The 16,182-nt window shown below is 51.2% G+C and overlaps 1 protein-coding gene across 2 annotated transcripts in view; it reads left to right on the top strand.

Annotated features, from left to right (window-relative positions):
• Positions 1 to 16,182, top strand: part of EXT2 (exostosin glycosyltransferase 2) — a 142,224-nt gene that overhangs the window by 23,782 nt on the left and 102,260 nt on the right. For both annotated transcript variants that reach the window (XM_075545851.1, XM_075545850.1), the window contains exons 5-7: positions 161 to 356; positions 5,337 to 5,476; positions 8,527 to 8,620. In XM_075545851.1, coding sequence (XP_075401966.1) covers positions 161 to 356; positions 5,337 to 5,476; positions 8,527 to 8,620 — 430 coding nt within the window. The remainder of the gene's footprint in view (positions 1 to 160; positions 357 to 5,336; positions 5,477 to 8,526; positions 8,621 to 16,182) is intronic.

The following is a 16,182-nucleotide window of genomic DNA, read 5'->3' as shown; positions in this document are numbered from 1 at the left end:
CCACGAAGACAGTGGGTGTGGATTCACAGAAGATGGAGTTCCGGCTCCTTCTCAAGTGCAGCCTCATGTCGCCCTCCTGGTGGCATCGCCCACACGTGCACGGCCCTCAGTTTATTGTGTACACCGCAGCAACTTCCCCCTCACTTTCTCTCTCCCACAGCCCCCGGCGGTTCTTCCTCCTCTCGTCTCAGATGGCCCTGCACCCCGAGTTCCGGGAGGAACTGGAAATCCTCCAGGCCAAGCACGGGGACGCCGTGATGGTGCTGGACAAATGCACCAACCTCTCGGAGGGCGTCCTGGCCGTTCGCAAGCGCTGCCACAAGCACCAAGTCTTTGACTACCCCCAGGTGCTGCAGGTGAGTGTGGGCGCTTCTCCCGCCAGGTGCGGTCGAGAAGACCATGTCATGCTAGGCGAGAAGGCCCGTCTTGTGTTGTGGCTTTTTGTTAGGGAAAGACAGGCACTAAATTGGAGCGTTTGGTAACATCATGACAAACGGCAAAGATGGCAGTCAGCAGGGAATTCATCCTGCTTGGATCCACAGCCAGTGCTCCTCACGGAAGCAGCAGGCAAGAGATCAGACAGTGCATCACGCTGGGCAAATCTGCACAGGACCGCTTTGAAGTTTGAAAAGCAAGCGTGTCTCTTCGGGGACGTGGCACTTTCATTTCACATGCATGGGACAGGAGGACGCGGAGTAAAGATGGCTGAAGAAGAGTCGACGTTGGAGGAGGAGTGTCCAGAGGTACATGGCTGTCGGAAGGACCATCCGTCTCTTGAGAAGGACGGCCAGGACACTCCATAGCGACAAGGATGGCGAGACTTTGTCTGTGTGCCTTGGTCTTCCTGTCAGGAGAGACCAGTCCCTGGAGAAAGGACATGCTCGGTCAAGTGCAGGGGCAGCGAACAAGAACAGCACCCTCGACGCAATGGGTTGACCCAGTGGCTGAAGCAGTGGGCTCAAACCCAACAATTAGGAGGATGGCCATGCAGGACCAGGAAATGTTAACTTCTGTTGTTCTCCGCCTGTGGGTCGTGACCCCTTTGGGGATCCAACGACCCTTTCACAGAGGTTGCTTGATTCATAACAGTAGCAGATTACAGTGATGAAATAGCAATGAAAATGATTTTCTGGTTAGGGGTCACCACCACATGAGGAACTGTATGAAAGGGTTGAGGAATACGGAAGGTTGAGAACCACTGCTCTAGGGTCACAGTGAGTCAGAACTGACTGGACCGCACCTGGCAACAACGACAAGCTGGTCACTGGTAGCTTCCTGGGAATGGCTGGCCCCCAGAGCCCCAGGCGGAGCAGCAGCGTCCCCGTCCGACATTCTAAGGCACAGCGGCTGGGCAAAGGACACCAAGGTTCTGTTCACTGGGATGTTTTTAAATCCACACTGATTGATTCAGGGAGCCATACAGCACGGAGTTGGTTGGCACATTTTTTTTTTTTTTACTCTCCAAAGAGAGTTGGTCTATGCTGAGATTGTTAGAATACTTTCCCTCAGAAAGTGCTGCGTCCCCCTTGGAATGTCTGACTGGTCACAGTGGTGAGGAGCGGTACTCCTGGTGACCTTTCTAGACATGAAGCATGGCTATCAGCACGTGGGGCCACAGCTGGAGGCCGGCTCTCAGGTCAGGCCGCTCCACCTGGCCTCGAGGTGCGCCCCTAGGCCCACACTGGCTGTTTCCTCGTTTATCCTTGGAGGATTGAGTTTCTTTATATATTACATATATATAAATTAATATATGTATATAATATATAAATTAATATATGTATGTATATATATGAATGTTTCTTTTTCTCTCCATTTCAAGGTTAAATAATTTCCTCCTGAAAATATAAAACGGAGAGAAACTGAGGGGTGGAGAGTGAGGGGCTTCCTTACCCTGGCCTGCCCAAGGCAGCGGGGCTTTCTCCCGGGGGACTTTCATTCTGCATCTCTGGAAATGTTCCACCCCACTTCTGGAGATAGCTGGATTTCGAGTAGAGACCGTACGACATTGCTGGCCTTAACAGAGGAAGACATAAGCCAGCAGAGTGCTTAGGGGTGTGCGACAGGAAAGGGCTTCTAACAGGCTCTTCTGCACTTAGTCATGGCCCACAAAGAGCAACCAGAGTGAACCCCAACATTGGGCGGGTTTAAAGGAGAGGAGGGAGAGGAAGCCTTTTTGCTTTCATTGGCTTTATGGTTCTAAGTAGAATTTATCTGTCGTAATGTCTCTTCTACACCACCTGTCTGTCACTTTGTCACTCTGGTGGTTCACATGTGTGTGGCGGGGATGCTGGAAGCTGTGGGCACTGGTCTTTCAAACACCAGCAGGGTCCCCCAAGGTGAGCAGGTGTCAGCAGAGCTTCCAGACTGGGAACAGACTAGAAAGAAGGAGTAGGCTGCCCGTTTCTGAGGAGTTAGCCCTGTGGGTAGCACAGCACATAGTTGGTTACTGAAAGCCTCGTGCATAGAATCAGAACCTTGCCAGAAATGAGCCCCACCGAGTGCATATTCACAATGCAAGACTGCGGAGGAGCTGCCTTTCCAAGGAGAGTCCACCATGAAGATGCAGATGGAAGAAAGCTGTCAGGGCCTCTGTTTGCTAATGGGGCCTGACTCAAAATGAGAAGAAACAGTTGCAAACATCAATTAATAATTGGAACTTGGAATGAAGGAAGTGTGAATCTAGGAAAATCGGAAGTCATCAACATTGCAATGGAACTCATAAAGATCGCTATTCTAGGTGTTTGGAGCAGAAATGGACTGGCATTGGCCATTTTGAATCAGAAAACCATATGGTTTACTCTGCCAGAGATGACACGCTCAAGAATGGTGTTGCATTCATCACCAGAAAGGATCTTTCAAGATCTGTCTTGGAAGTACAATGCTTTGCGTGAGAGGAGAATGCCTATTCATTAACAAGGCAATCTAGTTAGCAATAGAACTATTACTCAAATGTATGCACCAACCACCAAAGTTCAGAAAAAACCTAAAAACCCACTGCCTGTGGGGCAGTAACTTGACAGGCGCAGAAAGCTTTATCTTTCCCCTGGGAAGCAGCTGGTGGTTTCTACCTGCTAACCTCGTGGTTAACAGCCCAACCCATAGCCACTAGAGCTCAGTACCACCAGCGCTAGTGATGAAGAAATTAAAGAATTCTACCAATGTCTTAAGCCTGAGATCAATTGAACATGCAGTCAGGATGCATTGATAATTAATTGGCGATTGGGATGCGAAAGTTGGAGACAGGAAGGAACAGTAGTTGGAAAGAGAGTCTTTGCGATAAAAACCAAGCTGTAGATTGCATGATAGAATTTTGCAAAACCAACGACTTCTTCATCACAGATAACTTTTTGCAACAACACAAAAGGCAACTGTACATGTGGACATCGCCAGGTGGAATCCTCAGAAATCAGATGGCTCCATCTGTGGGAAGAAACGATGGAGAAGCTCAACCTCAGCAGCCAACACCAGGCCAGGGGCTGACTGTGGAACAGGCCATCAATTGCTTATATGTAAGTTCCGGTTGAAGTTGAGGAACATTAAAACAAGTCCACAAGAGCCAACATTATGACCTTTAGTATATCCCACGTGAATTTTTTTTTGTATTTTGTTTTTCTTTTATCATTTTATTGGGGGCTCGTACAACTCATCACAATCCATACATACATCCATTGTATGTCAAGCGCATTTGTACATTTGTTGCCATCATCATTCTCAAAGCATTTGCTTTCTACTTGAGCCCTTGGTATCAGCTCCTCATTTTCCCCCTCCTTCTCTGCTCCCCCCCCTCATGAACCCTTGATAATTTATAAATTATTATTTTGTCATATCTTACACTATCTGATGTCTCCCTTCACCCACTTTTCTGTTGTCTGTCCCCCAGGGAGGAGGTCATATGTAGATCCTTGTAATTGGTTCCCCTTTTCTACCCCACCTTTCCTCCATCCTCCCGGTATCGCCACTCTCACCACTGGTCCTGAAGGGATCATCCGCCCTGGATTCCCTGTGTTTCCAGTTCCTATCTGCACCAGTGTACATGCTCTGGTCTAGCTGGATTTGTAAGGTAGACTTGTATCCCACTTGAGTTTTGAGAACGTCTCAAGACAGATTTGCTGCGGTGAGCACTACTGACAGAGACCTGGTGAGCTGTGGGAGGACATCCACAACGTCATTCAAAAGACAGGGAAGAAAGAAAAGATCAAAGCTGATGTCAGAAGAGTCTCTAAAGCTTGCTCTTCCTCGTACAACCATGGTTCCCCACCTTCCTCATGCCGCGACCCTTTCTTACAGTTCCTTATGTGGTGGTGACCCCCAACCAGAAAATTATTTTCATTGCTACTTCATAACTGTCATTTTTGCCACTGTTATGAATTGGATGACCCCTGTGAAAGGGTCGTTTGACCCCCAAAGGGGTCGCGGCCCACAGGTTGAGAACTGCTGTCATCCAGTGCTAACTTTTGTCGCCCATGGGTTCACTGTGGGTTGGAACTGATTCAGTGGCAGCTAACCACAATAGTGTCTTAAAGCCATTGTCTTTGTGTAGCATGCATCCTGTGTGTACAAAGCACACTGCTATGTTCTGCAGGGAACAGAGATGGGGAGAGGGGGAATACCTTCCCTCTAGAGAGTCCTCAGGTGCACGGGGACACACCCAGAACAGAGTCCAAGGGTCGGCTGGACGGGCACTGGAAGAGATGCTCCGACCGGGCTGCGGTATGTTGGCATAAGGCTTAAGGCAAAAGAGGTGGATCGGTCAGCGGGAAATCGGCAGTTGAATTGCCAGACGAAGACTCTTGATGTTAAATGCTCACAGTGGTGCCTTGAACTTAGACAGAAGCATGGAACTGCAAAAGCCGGTGGTTAAATGATTCAAGTCCTGTGGGTGTGAGCTGTTACCTCTTAGCTCTCTCGGGTCAAGTTACCTGAGTGGCTGTTTCACCGTGTGTGGGCATGGGGGTGGGGCTGGGGTAGAGCCCACAAGTGGTCAGGGCTGTAAGATGTAAATTCAAATTACCTACCTGGTACCTGGAAGTTCCCAGGTGGTACAGAAGGTTGAGTGGGCTCAGCTGCTAACTGGGACGTTGGGATCAGAAGACGGGTGGCACTCTGCTTTGCAAGAACCCGTCCCTCCAACCGTGTGCAGCACCGTCCTGCTCCGACACACGGGCCACCAGGAGCCAGCTGCCCCTGTGGCTTTTGGTTTCCCATGAACTTGAGTGTGGAGCACGCCCAGTACAAGGAGTGGCTTCAGCTCCGGGATCTTGGGGCCTGCGGGGATCACAGGGAGTGGATAGGCAGGGCGGTTTTCTAATGTCCTGTCTTGGCTCATGTTCCCGCAGGAGGCGACTTTCTGTGTGGTTCTCCGAGGCGCTCGGCTGGGCCAGGCGGTGCTGAGTGACGTGCTGCAGGCTGGCTGCGTCCCTGTGGTCATCGCAGACTCCTACATCCTCCCTTTCTCTGAAGTCCTTGACTGGAAGAGGTGAGCCTTCATGACTCGCTAGTGAACCTCCGGAGGAGCCCTGGTAGCCTAGGGGTTATTCGCTGGGCTGCTGACCCTAACGGCAGAGTTTGAAACCACCAGCGGCTCCCTGAGAGAAAGATGAGGCTTTCTGCTCTCATCAAGTGTTGCAGTCTGGAAAACTCGCAGGGGCAGCTCGGCCCCGTCTTCCAGCGTCACTGCAGTGCTTACCCACTAGGGGAAGGGAGAGCTCATGGAAATGCGTAGCCAGGTTCGAACATGCTGTCCACACGTCCTGGTCATTTCTGCCACATTGTCCAGTAGGAGGGCCACGGTAGGGGCCTCGTGCTAGGGACTGGCTAGCTAAGACCCCCCATTTGGCAGGCTACGTGGTTTTGTACGCAGGGTGTTATTTACAAACACCCCCACTCACTGGACTTGTTGGTGGCTACAGGGCAGAGTCGGGGAGTTGTGACAGAGATTGTATGGTACACAAAGCTGGAAAATATTTATGCTCCTGCCCTTAGCAAGAAAAAAAGGTTGACCTCTGGCCTGCAAAGGTGGTTTTTCTCAACTCTTGACTTCTGCTGAGATTCGCCTCACCAAACACACTGCTGTCAAGTCAAGTCCAACTCGTAGCGACCCTGCAGGGCACACTAGAGCTACCTCAGAGTTCCTGAGACTGGAACTCTTCAGGAGCAGAAAGCCTCATCTTTCTCCTGTGGAGCAGCTGGGGGTTTCGAACTGTGGGTAGCAGCCAGGAGAGAATAAAAAAAAGACAATTCCTGGACCCACTCCCCAAACTTGCTGCCATCAAGTTGATGCTGACTCACAGAACTACCCCTGTGCGTTTCTGAGACCCTAACTCTTCAGAGGCGCTGAAAGCCTTGCCATCCTCCCTCAGAGCAGCTGGTGGTTTTGAACTGCTAACCCTACTGTTTGCAGCCCAGTTTGGAACCACTGTATCACTAGGGTTCCTTGACCCGATCCCCAGGGGATCTGAGTTTCTAAAGCCTCCTTGGCTCTGATTTGTAGCCACAACTTCCCTCATCCCCAGCTCCAGAGTCACTATCGAGTCGAGTGTCTGCACGTGGACAGACACTGGGAAACATGCCCGGGGTGGCTTTTGCTTGGTCAGTACTGCAGTGAACGCAACAATTCCTCTTTTCTCTGCTTGTTTTGATGGTTAAACATGATTGAAAATTAGTTCCTTTTATATTGATGTTAATGTGTCTCAGGCATGTCCTTGCCTCCATTGCTTAAATTGCTTCCTCTGCTCCCAACTCTGATGTTGCTCTCCCAGTCTGAGCACCACGGGTGCTTGAACCTGAGTCAAACGCATTCACTCACTCACTCAGGCTGTCGTCGTCTCCCATGTGCAGAACCCAGCGGGGAACCCCCTTCCACCCCTTGGCCGATCACACGGGGGCTCGCAGAGGCAGGAGCTCTAAGCCGAGAAGGGAAGGATCACCTTACAAGAATCAGGAGCTCCTTGAGTAGTCGTAAGGGTTCCTGGTGGCATAGTGGTTAGGCATTGAGCCGCTCACTTCAAGGTCAGCAGTTTGAAACCACTGGCCGCTCCAAGGGGGACAGATGGGAGCTTTCCCCTCCCATAGAGCATTCCAGCCTCGGAAACGGAAACCCACAGGGGCAGTGCTACCCTGATCTCCAGGTCGGTGCGAGTCAGCATGCACTTGATGGCAGTGAGTTTGGCTTTGTGGTTTTGAGTAGTTGTGACTTTGGATACACGGTGGAGCTCTGAGGCTAGTGCTGGCTAGCTCTATTAGCCTGGAAAATGACGTCATCTCTTCTGAGCCTCAGTTTCCCATCTGTATACTCAGTGCCACTGAGTCCATTTTGACTTATAGGACAGGGTAATTCTTTATGGGAGTAGAAAGCCTGGGTTTCTCCCGTATGCTGCCTGGCAACCACATTTCTTGACGGACAGAGTCAGAAATAGCAGCACCCACCTCAGTGATGGCGGCCTGTCACCTTCCTTTGAATATAAGTCCCTCTCCACCTTTCTGGCAATAATCCAGTGCCACCATTAAGATCCTGAAAGGCTTGCCACGCCCCTGCTGAGAGTGTCCCCCACCCAGCGCTTTATTCAGCTGTCCTTGTCCGCGTTCCCATTAGCCCTCTGGGTCACTTTCGCTTTACTCATTAGCGTCCACAGTGGGGCACGGCAGTTCCCAGACCTTCATTCCCGTGGCTGTTCAGCACTGCAGGCAGAGTGAGCCCGGGACGTAATCACATAATTGCCACCCATGCCTTTGCCCAAAACCTCTAAAGCCTTCCCATCTCCCAGTAAGAGCGAAGTCCCTACAGAGGCCTGAAAGGCCCTAGGACCTCCCCTCCCTCGCCTCCCATGGTTCTCCTTCTTGCTCCCTCTGCTCCACCATCATGGGCTTCCTTGCTGTGCTTGGCACCTGCCTGGGAGGCGGTTTCCTCAGGGCCCTTAACTTCTCTGTCCTTTGGCTCAGATACTCCAGGTCCTCTACTCTTCCCCGCAGGGGTCCTCGGGGATTGCTCCCCACCTTCCTCGCCTGCTCTGTTCACCTGTGTCTTGATAGCACCCAGTGCATAGTAGGCACCCATCGTATGTACATGCGGGGCCTCAGGAAGTCCCAAGAAACTTTCCATGATCTCTTCATTCCATTTTTCCATGAAGTTTTTTTTTTTTAAGTGCCTTCTACTGAATAATGGATAGATTGGGGTCGGTAGGTGAGGGAGAAGGGGAATGGCTAGCTCAAAGAGGGAGTGGAGGCCAGGGAAGACTAGGGCACCGATGCTCCAAGGCCCAGTGGAGGGGCAGAGCGTGGCGTCTTCAAGCGATGGGAAGGGTCCTACAGTGGCTAGAGCCCGGATGGAGGGCAGGGGGCAGGGGGTGGTGGGGGTGGGCGGTACACGTGAGCAGCTGAGTTGTTGAGTGAGCACCAGGAACTCTTTTGGAAAGTTCGTCCGGGCGGAAGGGGAGGCCCGTGCGGTGGGGTTGAAGAGCTCCGGGCCTCGCTGCCGCTTGTGAGAACGACAGGCTGTCTGCTTATGGCCTGTTGTGCTGTCGTCCCCAGAGCGTCTGTGGTGGTACCAGAAGAAAAGATGTCAGACATGTATAGCATCCTGCAGAGCATCCCCCAGAGGCAGATCGAAGAAATGCAGAGGCAGGTAAGAGGCCAGGGTCAAGCAGCCTCGGGGTGGGTCAGGTGGTGACACGGGGCTGGAGGTTTTGCTCACGTGGGAACAGAGGGACCACACGACTGTGCGAGTGGACCCTGTCTCCTCCACTGTATCGATGAGCCAGATCCCACAGGTAGGAGAGCCTGCGATTCTGTTTTTCGTATACGTGTCCACTCCCTTGGTCTAAGTCAGGTGTGACAGAACACTGTTTGGGCACACGTGGGAGCTCACGCGCACCATTTTCTACTGTTTCGTGTCGATTCTCCAATTCACCCAGTGGCCACACCAACTCAAGACCCTACTCGTGATGAAGGAAGGGGGTGATTGAGGCAGTTTAATGAGCTACAGGGTGGGTCAGAGTTGCTCAGGCCCTGACTGTCACAAAATTCTTTCAGGACTGCTAATCAATGCCCAGGAGGCAGCACGCTGCTCTCAGCCTCAGACTGGAATCCATTCCGCAAACGAGCCCCCTGAATTATGTGCTCCCTCTAGTAAGGCTCAGCTGGAAGGCACTCAGCTTGGCTTTCGTGGGTCAGCAAGCCCAACCTCCCCAATTATGCCCAGAGACGCCCCACCCCACACGCCAGCTTCCTGCACAGAGGCACTCAGCTTACCTTGCCCCGCGGGTTGGGCAGTCCACCCCCAGTGCCATGCTCTGACGCCTCATTGTGCTGCTGCTCTTCTGGATACAGGAGGGTCACTGTGCTAGGACCTGGGGTCCAGAGGACATGCTCCACTCCTGGCTCTTGCTGGTCATGAGCTCCTCCTCCTGCTTCCTCTTTTCGACACAGCAGAAGAACACTCCAGGGAATTCGATTCGCAGTTAGAGGTGAATCCTTTCAGTATCTTTCTCCCACCTTCTTATTAGACTACTGCAAAGAAAGGCCGTTTGATGGGCGTGAAAGACTTTGGCTAGAAGAGCCACAGTAAATAAGGAGCCTGCCTTGCTAAACTAGTCCAGAGAGTGGGCCTCCAGCTTCACAGGCGGTCACCTGGCCGTGTAGAGTGTGAAGCAGATCTGGGCTGCTTACTGTCTGCTTTTACCTCCAGCTTTGCTCCCGCCCCAGGGTGCTGAGCTCCGGGGCTTCCTCGGGGTCACCAGGGTCAGTCTCTGCTCCAGGCTTAGGGTGCAGCTGCCCGGGCTGTGATCAGCGAGCACCTCACCCCTGCTCTTCAGGCTTCTGCTGCCTTGCTGTCCTCTCCGCTCCCGTTCTTGTGATCTGAGGGGTTCACGCCTGCATGGAAAACCACCTCTATGAACCGTGGCCCAAGAGTTCAAATTCTCAAGGATTTTCTGTGAACTCCTGAGACTTGTCCCGAGACTTTTCTCCGCCCAACAGTGAACATTTATTAGAACTCTGTGGTCAGATTTAGGAGGCTCTTTTTTTTTTAACCCCCTGAATTAGAGAAAAACTGTGACTGGGACCCGATGGCACCTGACAACAACAAAGGTCGTTCTTAAACCTTAAGCAGAAAATATTAGAAAAACAAAAGCAAAACAACAAGCACTGGTTTAGCTTGACGAGCAAAACCGCTACCTTGAGCATTCTTTTGTTTTAAGAACCGTCTACGGGGTCAAGCTGACTGTCTGGAGCAGTCTCTGTTCTTGGGGAGGAGCGACTCAGAGCAGCGCGCCGGGTGGGGGCCTGCAAGACTCGAAGGACAGGATCGGCGTCGCTGAATGGCATGTGTGGAGACGTCTGTGATGGTGCGGGATTCCGTCTATTAGACTTTCCTGGGTAAGGGCGGGCCTGGAGTCCGACCTATCAATGAGGTTGCAGCCTGGTGACACCTCCTTGAGAGCGTGGCTTTTTGTCTAAGGAAGACACTGAGCCCACTGGGCTCCTTGGTGCCTCTTGGCCTTCTGTGGGAACTGACTCCTCCATCTCCTGTTGCCTTACTGGGTGAGACTGCAGATTCCAGAGCTGTCAGACTACTGACAGTAGAAGCATTTACCTCTGCATCTGCCAGCCTGTGCGCCCCCACCTCCACCCTTGCCACCTCTGCTTGGACAGCTTCCACGAGTCAGGAGAACCCTGGATTGAGCCAGGCTGGACTTAGCTACTTCTCCAGCTGTGTAAGCCATTTATTTGTCGATACCAATCTTTTTATCTACAAACATATACAAGTGTCACTGGTTTTTGCTTCTCTGGAGACCCCAACTTAGCACATGGTTGACTTGGCATGTACTTTGAGTATATGTGTATTAATAACATTAACAACATTTTGCAAAACAAAATTTAGAAAGATCCCCCTTAATTATTTTCTCAGGGTTTTAGGAGGGAGTGGAGGTCAATGGCTCTGTTAGTCCCTCCTACCCTGGACACCACCCCCTTCATGTGGTCCTGAGTTTCTTAAAGGATGGCTGCATCACATATCGATTAAGGGTATAGATTAAATTGGGCCTGGGTAGAATTCCAGCCCTGCTGGTGACCGATTCTGTGCCTTCTGGGCCAGTACCGACCTTCTCTTGGCCTCAGGTCCCCTATGAAAACATTTGGGCATTCTAACCCAAATTGCAGGTCCATTTTGTCCCCCAGGCAGGTGGTTTATCTTGTCCTTCCAGTAGCAGCTTGTGTGGACATGCTTCTGGCCTTCAAGATGGTTAGCTAACCACTGACCTCATCTGAGTTCAGAACCCCAGGCTGGAACTTTGTAGATTTTGCTCTAAACCAGAGGTGGGGAGCCATTTTAATCTAACGACCTCATCCCGAATTTGATGGCTGAAACTACCTCTCTTTGTGAGGTGTGTGATGTTTGCTGGTATTGGTGGTTTGGGGAACCCTAGGCGAGAGCCCTGATCACACAGTGGTTACAAATTCGTCAGCAGCTTGAAACCACCAGGTGCTTTCCTGGGAGAAAGAAGGGGATTTCTACTCCTGTAGGCAGTTACAGTCTTGGAAACCCACTGGGGCAGTTCTACCTGTCTTTGGTCGCCATGAATCAGGATGTACTCGATGGCAGTGAGTTTCGAGTTTGAAGCCATAGATTGGCTACTAAGGAAGGAAAAGGAAAAACAGAAAGTTAAAAAAACAAAAAAAGAGCCAGTTTTCCCCAGTTACCTTCTACACGCCCTTCAAGTTGGGAAAGAGAGAACCACTCGATTTGGGAGCAGAGTCGGCGCCCAGGATTCAGTAGTTCCATGGGGCCCGCTTTGGGAACCCAGGTCCAAGCTGGCTGTCGCTTACATGAAGAGCAGTTGAGCCAGAGTGCATGTGGGTCACTCAAAACCGGTGTTTCCATGTGATTTGGCTACAGAGGGACAGACTCGGAGTCCAGAGGCTTGGAGTTGGGCCCTGGCTCTGACCCCATTAGTCAGGGGACCATAGCGAGTCTCCCAGGCTCTCGTTTTCTCATTGGTGAAATGAAGGGGTTGGCTAAGCCATGTCATGTTCCAATCAGCTTTTAAAAACTGCCTGAAGCCTGTCCCCAGGAGGAGCATTGTTCTCTTGGATGGCTCTCATAACCAAGGGGTCATCGGTTCTCCCCTTGGCACCTCGAGCCCTCGGGGCTGATTACCTCTTCTTGGTGGTGGATAAGGAGCCCTGAGGGCCAGCGGTTGATTGCTCATCTGCCAACGCCCTTCCAACCCCACAGCCGCTCCGTGGGAGAAGGCAGTGGCAGTCTGCTTCCATCACGATCCAGGCCTTGGACAGCCTGCGGGCAGTTCCACGGGGCTGCTGTGTTGGGATTGCCTCGATGGCAGGGGTTTCGTTTGGTGGCTGATAGCCTCCCTGCAGGTGCCAGCTTACAAGATCCAGGCTGTCCTGGCAGCTCGCTGCTCCTTGTCGGCTCTCTCCCAGTTTCTGAGGCCTCCTCCCCTCGCGTGCTTTCCTGACTGTCCAAAGCACTCCTCCCCACTGCCCCCTGAGGTCTTGCTCCCTTTCCTCCAAGGAGCCTTGTTCCCACAACCATCACCCTTCCACCAAATCTCTGCTTCTAGCCTAGACCGATGGACAATACAGGTGAGATGATCTGGCCCCGCACTTCCCACTTAGATTCAAAGGAGGACGAGGTTCAAGTGATAGGTACTAGCAGCACCTGCCCTTCACCTTCCAAGTTGTGGGAACTGAAAATGAAGTCGATTCCAACTGTTGGTGACCCTCTCTGTGGTTTTTGAAATTATGAATTTTTTGCAGGAGCAACCAGCCTCGGCTTTCTCAGACCTCACTGGTGGGTTTGAACTGTTGACCTTGCAGGTAACAGCCCAGTGTCTGACCCACAGTGCCATATTGCCAAATGTTTCCTCAGGTCAGCTTTGCCCCTCGGAGAGCGAATTCTCATTGTGTCCCACTCAACAGAGCACCATTGTTGCTTCAACAAGTAAAGCCTCACCTCTCTCAGTTACAGCATTCTTTTTTCTCTAGGATCCTTTCCAGCATCTGTTTAAGTTTAGCACTTGTGCTAGTGATTAAGTTATACTTATCAGGTTTAGTGTTAGGGGTAGGGAGAGGGCGAGGGTTAGAACAATGGTTAGGGCCCAGGGTACGGTTAAGATTAAAGCTAGCATTGGTGTTAGACCACATCTACTAGCAGGGTTTGGGTTTGGTCTAGATCTAGGATTAGATGGTAGAGTTCGGTAAAGGGATAGGATTAGAATTAGGTTTAAATTTGGGGCGACATTAGGGTGAGGGTTATTGTTAGGGACAGAGTCAGGGATCAACCACAAACCAAACAGTTTTAAATAACCTTTATTCATTCCATCACAACGTCCTTACTTGGGCCGGGTGGGGGGGCAAGGGAGTAGATGACGGGACTCTTGCCGTGGACCACCAGTCAGGTTGGTCTTTGTTGTATAGACAACGTTGTATAGGCTCCTTCTGAGACTACACGGTCACTTCTCCCCAGTGACTCATTGATTTAGCCTGCTCTTGGCAGGAGCCACCGAAAGTGCAGCATGCAACTGGTTCGGAAAGTTCTGAGCCCTTAGTGAATCCTCTTTAAGAGGTCAAATGGGCTAGAAGAAAGTAGAAGGAAATAGAGGAAAGAACTAGGAGGCAAAGGGCATTTATAGAGGTCTAAGTATAGGTATGTACATATGTAAATATATTTATATATGGCGATGGGGAAATAGATCATGTGCTTATATTTATAGGTGTAGTATTAAGGTAGCACATAGACATTGGGCCTCTATTCAAGTACTCCCTCAATGCAAGAACACTTTTTCTATTAAACTGGCATTCCATGATGCTCACCTTCCCGACACAATCGCTGAAGTCAAAGAGAGTGCATAAGCAAATGTGGTGGAGGAAGCTGATGGTGCGTCTGGGGTCCTAAAGGCTTAAAGAGAAACAAGCAGCCATCTAGCTGAGAAGCACCAAAGCCTACATGGAAGAAGCACACCAGCATGTGTGATCACGAGGTGTCATTAGGATCAGGAATCAGCCATCAAAGAACAAAAAAAAAATCATTATCATTGTGAATGAGGAGGAGTGCGGAGTGGAGACCCAAAGCCCATCTGTAGGCAACTGGACATCCCATCACAGAAGGGTCGGCAGGAGGAGACAAGCCAGTCAGGGTGTGATATAGCAACGATGAAACATACAACTTTCCTTTAGTTCTTTAATGCTTCCCCCTTCCCCTCACTATTAGGATCCCAATTCTACCTTACAATTCTAGACCAGAGGATGTATACTGGTACAGATAAGAGCTGGAAACACAGGGAATCCAGGACAGATAACCCCTCAGGACCAATAATGAGAGTAGTGTTACCAGAAGGGTAAGGGAAAGGTGGGAGAGGAAGGGGGAACCAATCATAATGATCTGCATATAACCCCTCCCTGAGGGATGAGCAACAGAAAAGTGGGTGAAGGGTGATGTTGGACAGTGTTTAAGATATGAAAAAAAATAATAATTTATAAATTGTCAAGAGTTTGTGAGGGAGGGGAAAATGAGCTGATATCAAGGTCTCAAGTAGAAAGCAAATGTTTTGAGAATGATGATGGTAACAAATGTGTATGTATGGATCGTGATAAGAGTTGTAGGAGCCCCCAATAAAATGATTTTTTTAAATTAATAAAGAGGTCAAGTGGGATCTGGTGGCACCACAGACCTGAACTTGTGGGCAGAGGCCTGGTGCTGAGTAGCTCTGGGGCTGCCGGAGCAGCAGGTATCTGGGGTGCCTAGTGGATCTGACGCGGTTCCTGAGAGCCTGACTGGAACCTGAGGAACAAGAGTCAGATCATTTCCCCGAGCGGCTGGTTTCCAGGTGCTGCATGGACAGCTGTAGCCAGCAGAGGTCGCTGTCGACTTTGTGGTGACTCCCTGCCCTTCTACGTGTGTACATCTTGCCAAGAAATCTCACCCAAGTCACCTGGGTGCTCTTGCAGCTGAACCCCGGAGACTGGGCTTTCGGCCAAGGGAGAGACCATGCTCACACGGAGTTGACCCCCTCGGGATGGACACAGACCCAGAGAGCTGGGATGAAGAAGGTAATCGCAGCCACACTGCCGCTTTGAGTTCAGGATCAGGAAGGCAACTGCCCGAGTGAAGTATTGCTCTTGCTTTATAAGGAGCCCTGGCGGCATAGTGGTTACATGTTGGGTTGCTACACAGAAAGTCAACAGTTCAAAACCATCAGCCACTCCATGGGAGAAAGAGAAGACTTCCTACTCCCCTAAAGAGTTACCATCTCAGAAACCCAGAGGGGCACTTCTACCCTTCCCTGTAGAGTCGTGGGGTCAGAATGGAGTGTGTTTTGTCCTGGTGACCCCATGGGCTAGCACGACCTCGTTGGTGGAGGTGTAGAGTGGTGAGAATGCCGTGCTGAACGACCTCGTCACAACTGGGAATCCGCTGATTGCCTTGTGGTGGCTCATGTATTGCTGTGACGCAGAGGGCTATGGCATCCATCGGTGTTCAAAGCCGGGCAGGGTCAACCGTGGGGAGCAGGTTTCCGCTGCTCGCTTCTGAGAGGCCGGGAACATGGTCAGCAGTGTTTCCTGCTGTTGTGCACAGGGTCGCTGTGAGTCAGGACCGACCTGGCGGCCCCTAACAGCAAGGGAACAGACGTTCTGCTGCTTGGCAGGGAGAAGAAAGGAAAGATGGGCTAGCGAGGCAGCTGCAGCCTCTCATGGTGAAGCGCTGTAGTTAAACTCACCTGAGTCCCCCATGGTACTGCACAAGCTGAGGCTGCTCATGGGTGTTTTGTAATTCGCTGGGATTTTTTTTTAATGGTCCTCAAGTAGCGAGGATAACTGGTACAGCCATTTCACCAGGCTGCCTTTGATTGCCCTGTGAGCCACATTGATTAATTCAATAAGAAAGCTGAGGCCCCCACCGACACAGAGCTCGCAGTCCCCTGAGGATGCAGGGAAAGCAACAGAAAGCAAGTTGAGAGGATGCTGCTCATTCCCACTGCCCACTGGGGTCTGCGAAGGAGCGGAGACCGTATGGGCTTACATTGCCAGGAACGGATTTATTGGGGAGGTAGCACTTGAGGGGCACCTCAAAGATTGGGGGAGTTCCAGCAGCCATCTTTCTTGTGGTGAAAGGTGGGGCGAATCACTGTTCCCCTGTGTGGCCAAATGGAGCACTGGAGGCCCAGGCCC

This window comes from Tenrec ecaudatus, chromosome 4 (assembly GCF_050624435.1).
Source record: "Tenrec ecaudatus isolate mTenEca1 chromosome 4, mTenEca1.hap1, whole genome shotgun sequence".
NCBI classification, from domain to species: Eukaryota; Metazoa; Chordata; class Mammalia; order Afrosoricida; family Tenrecidae; genus Tenrec; species Tenrec ecaudatus.
This window is presented reverse-complemented; position numbering and strand designations above follow the sequence as displayed.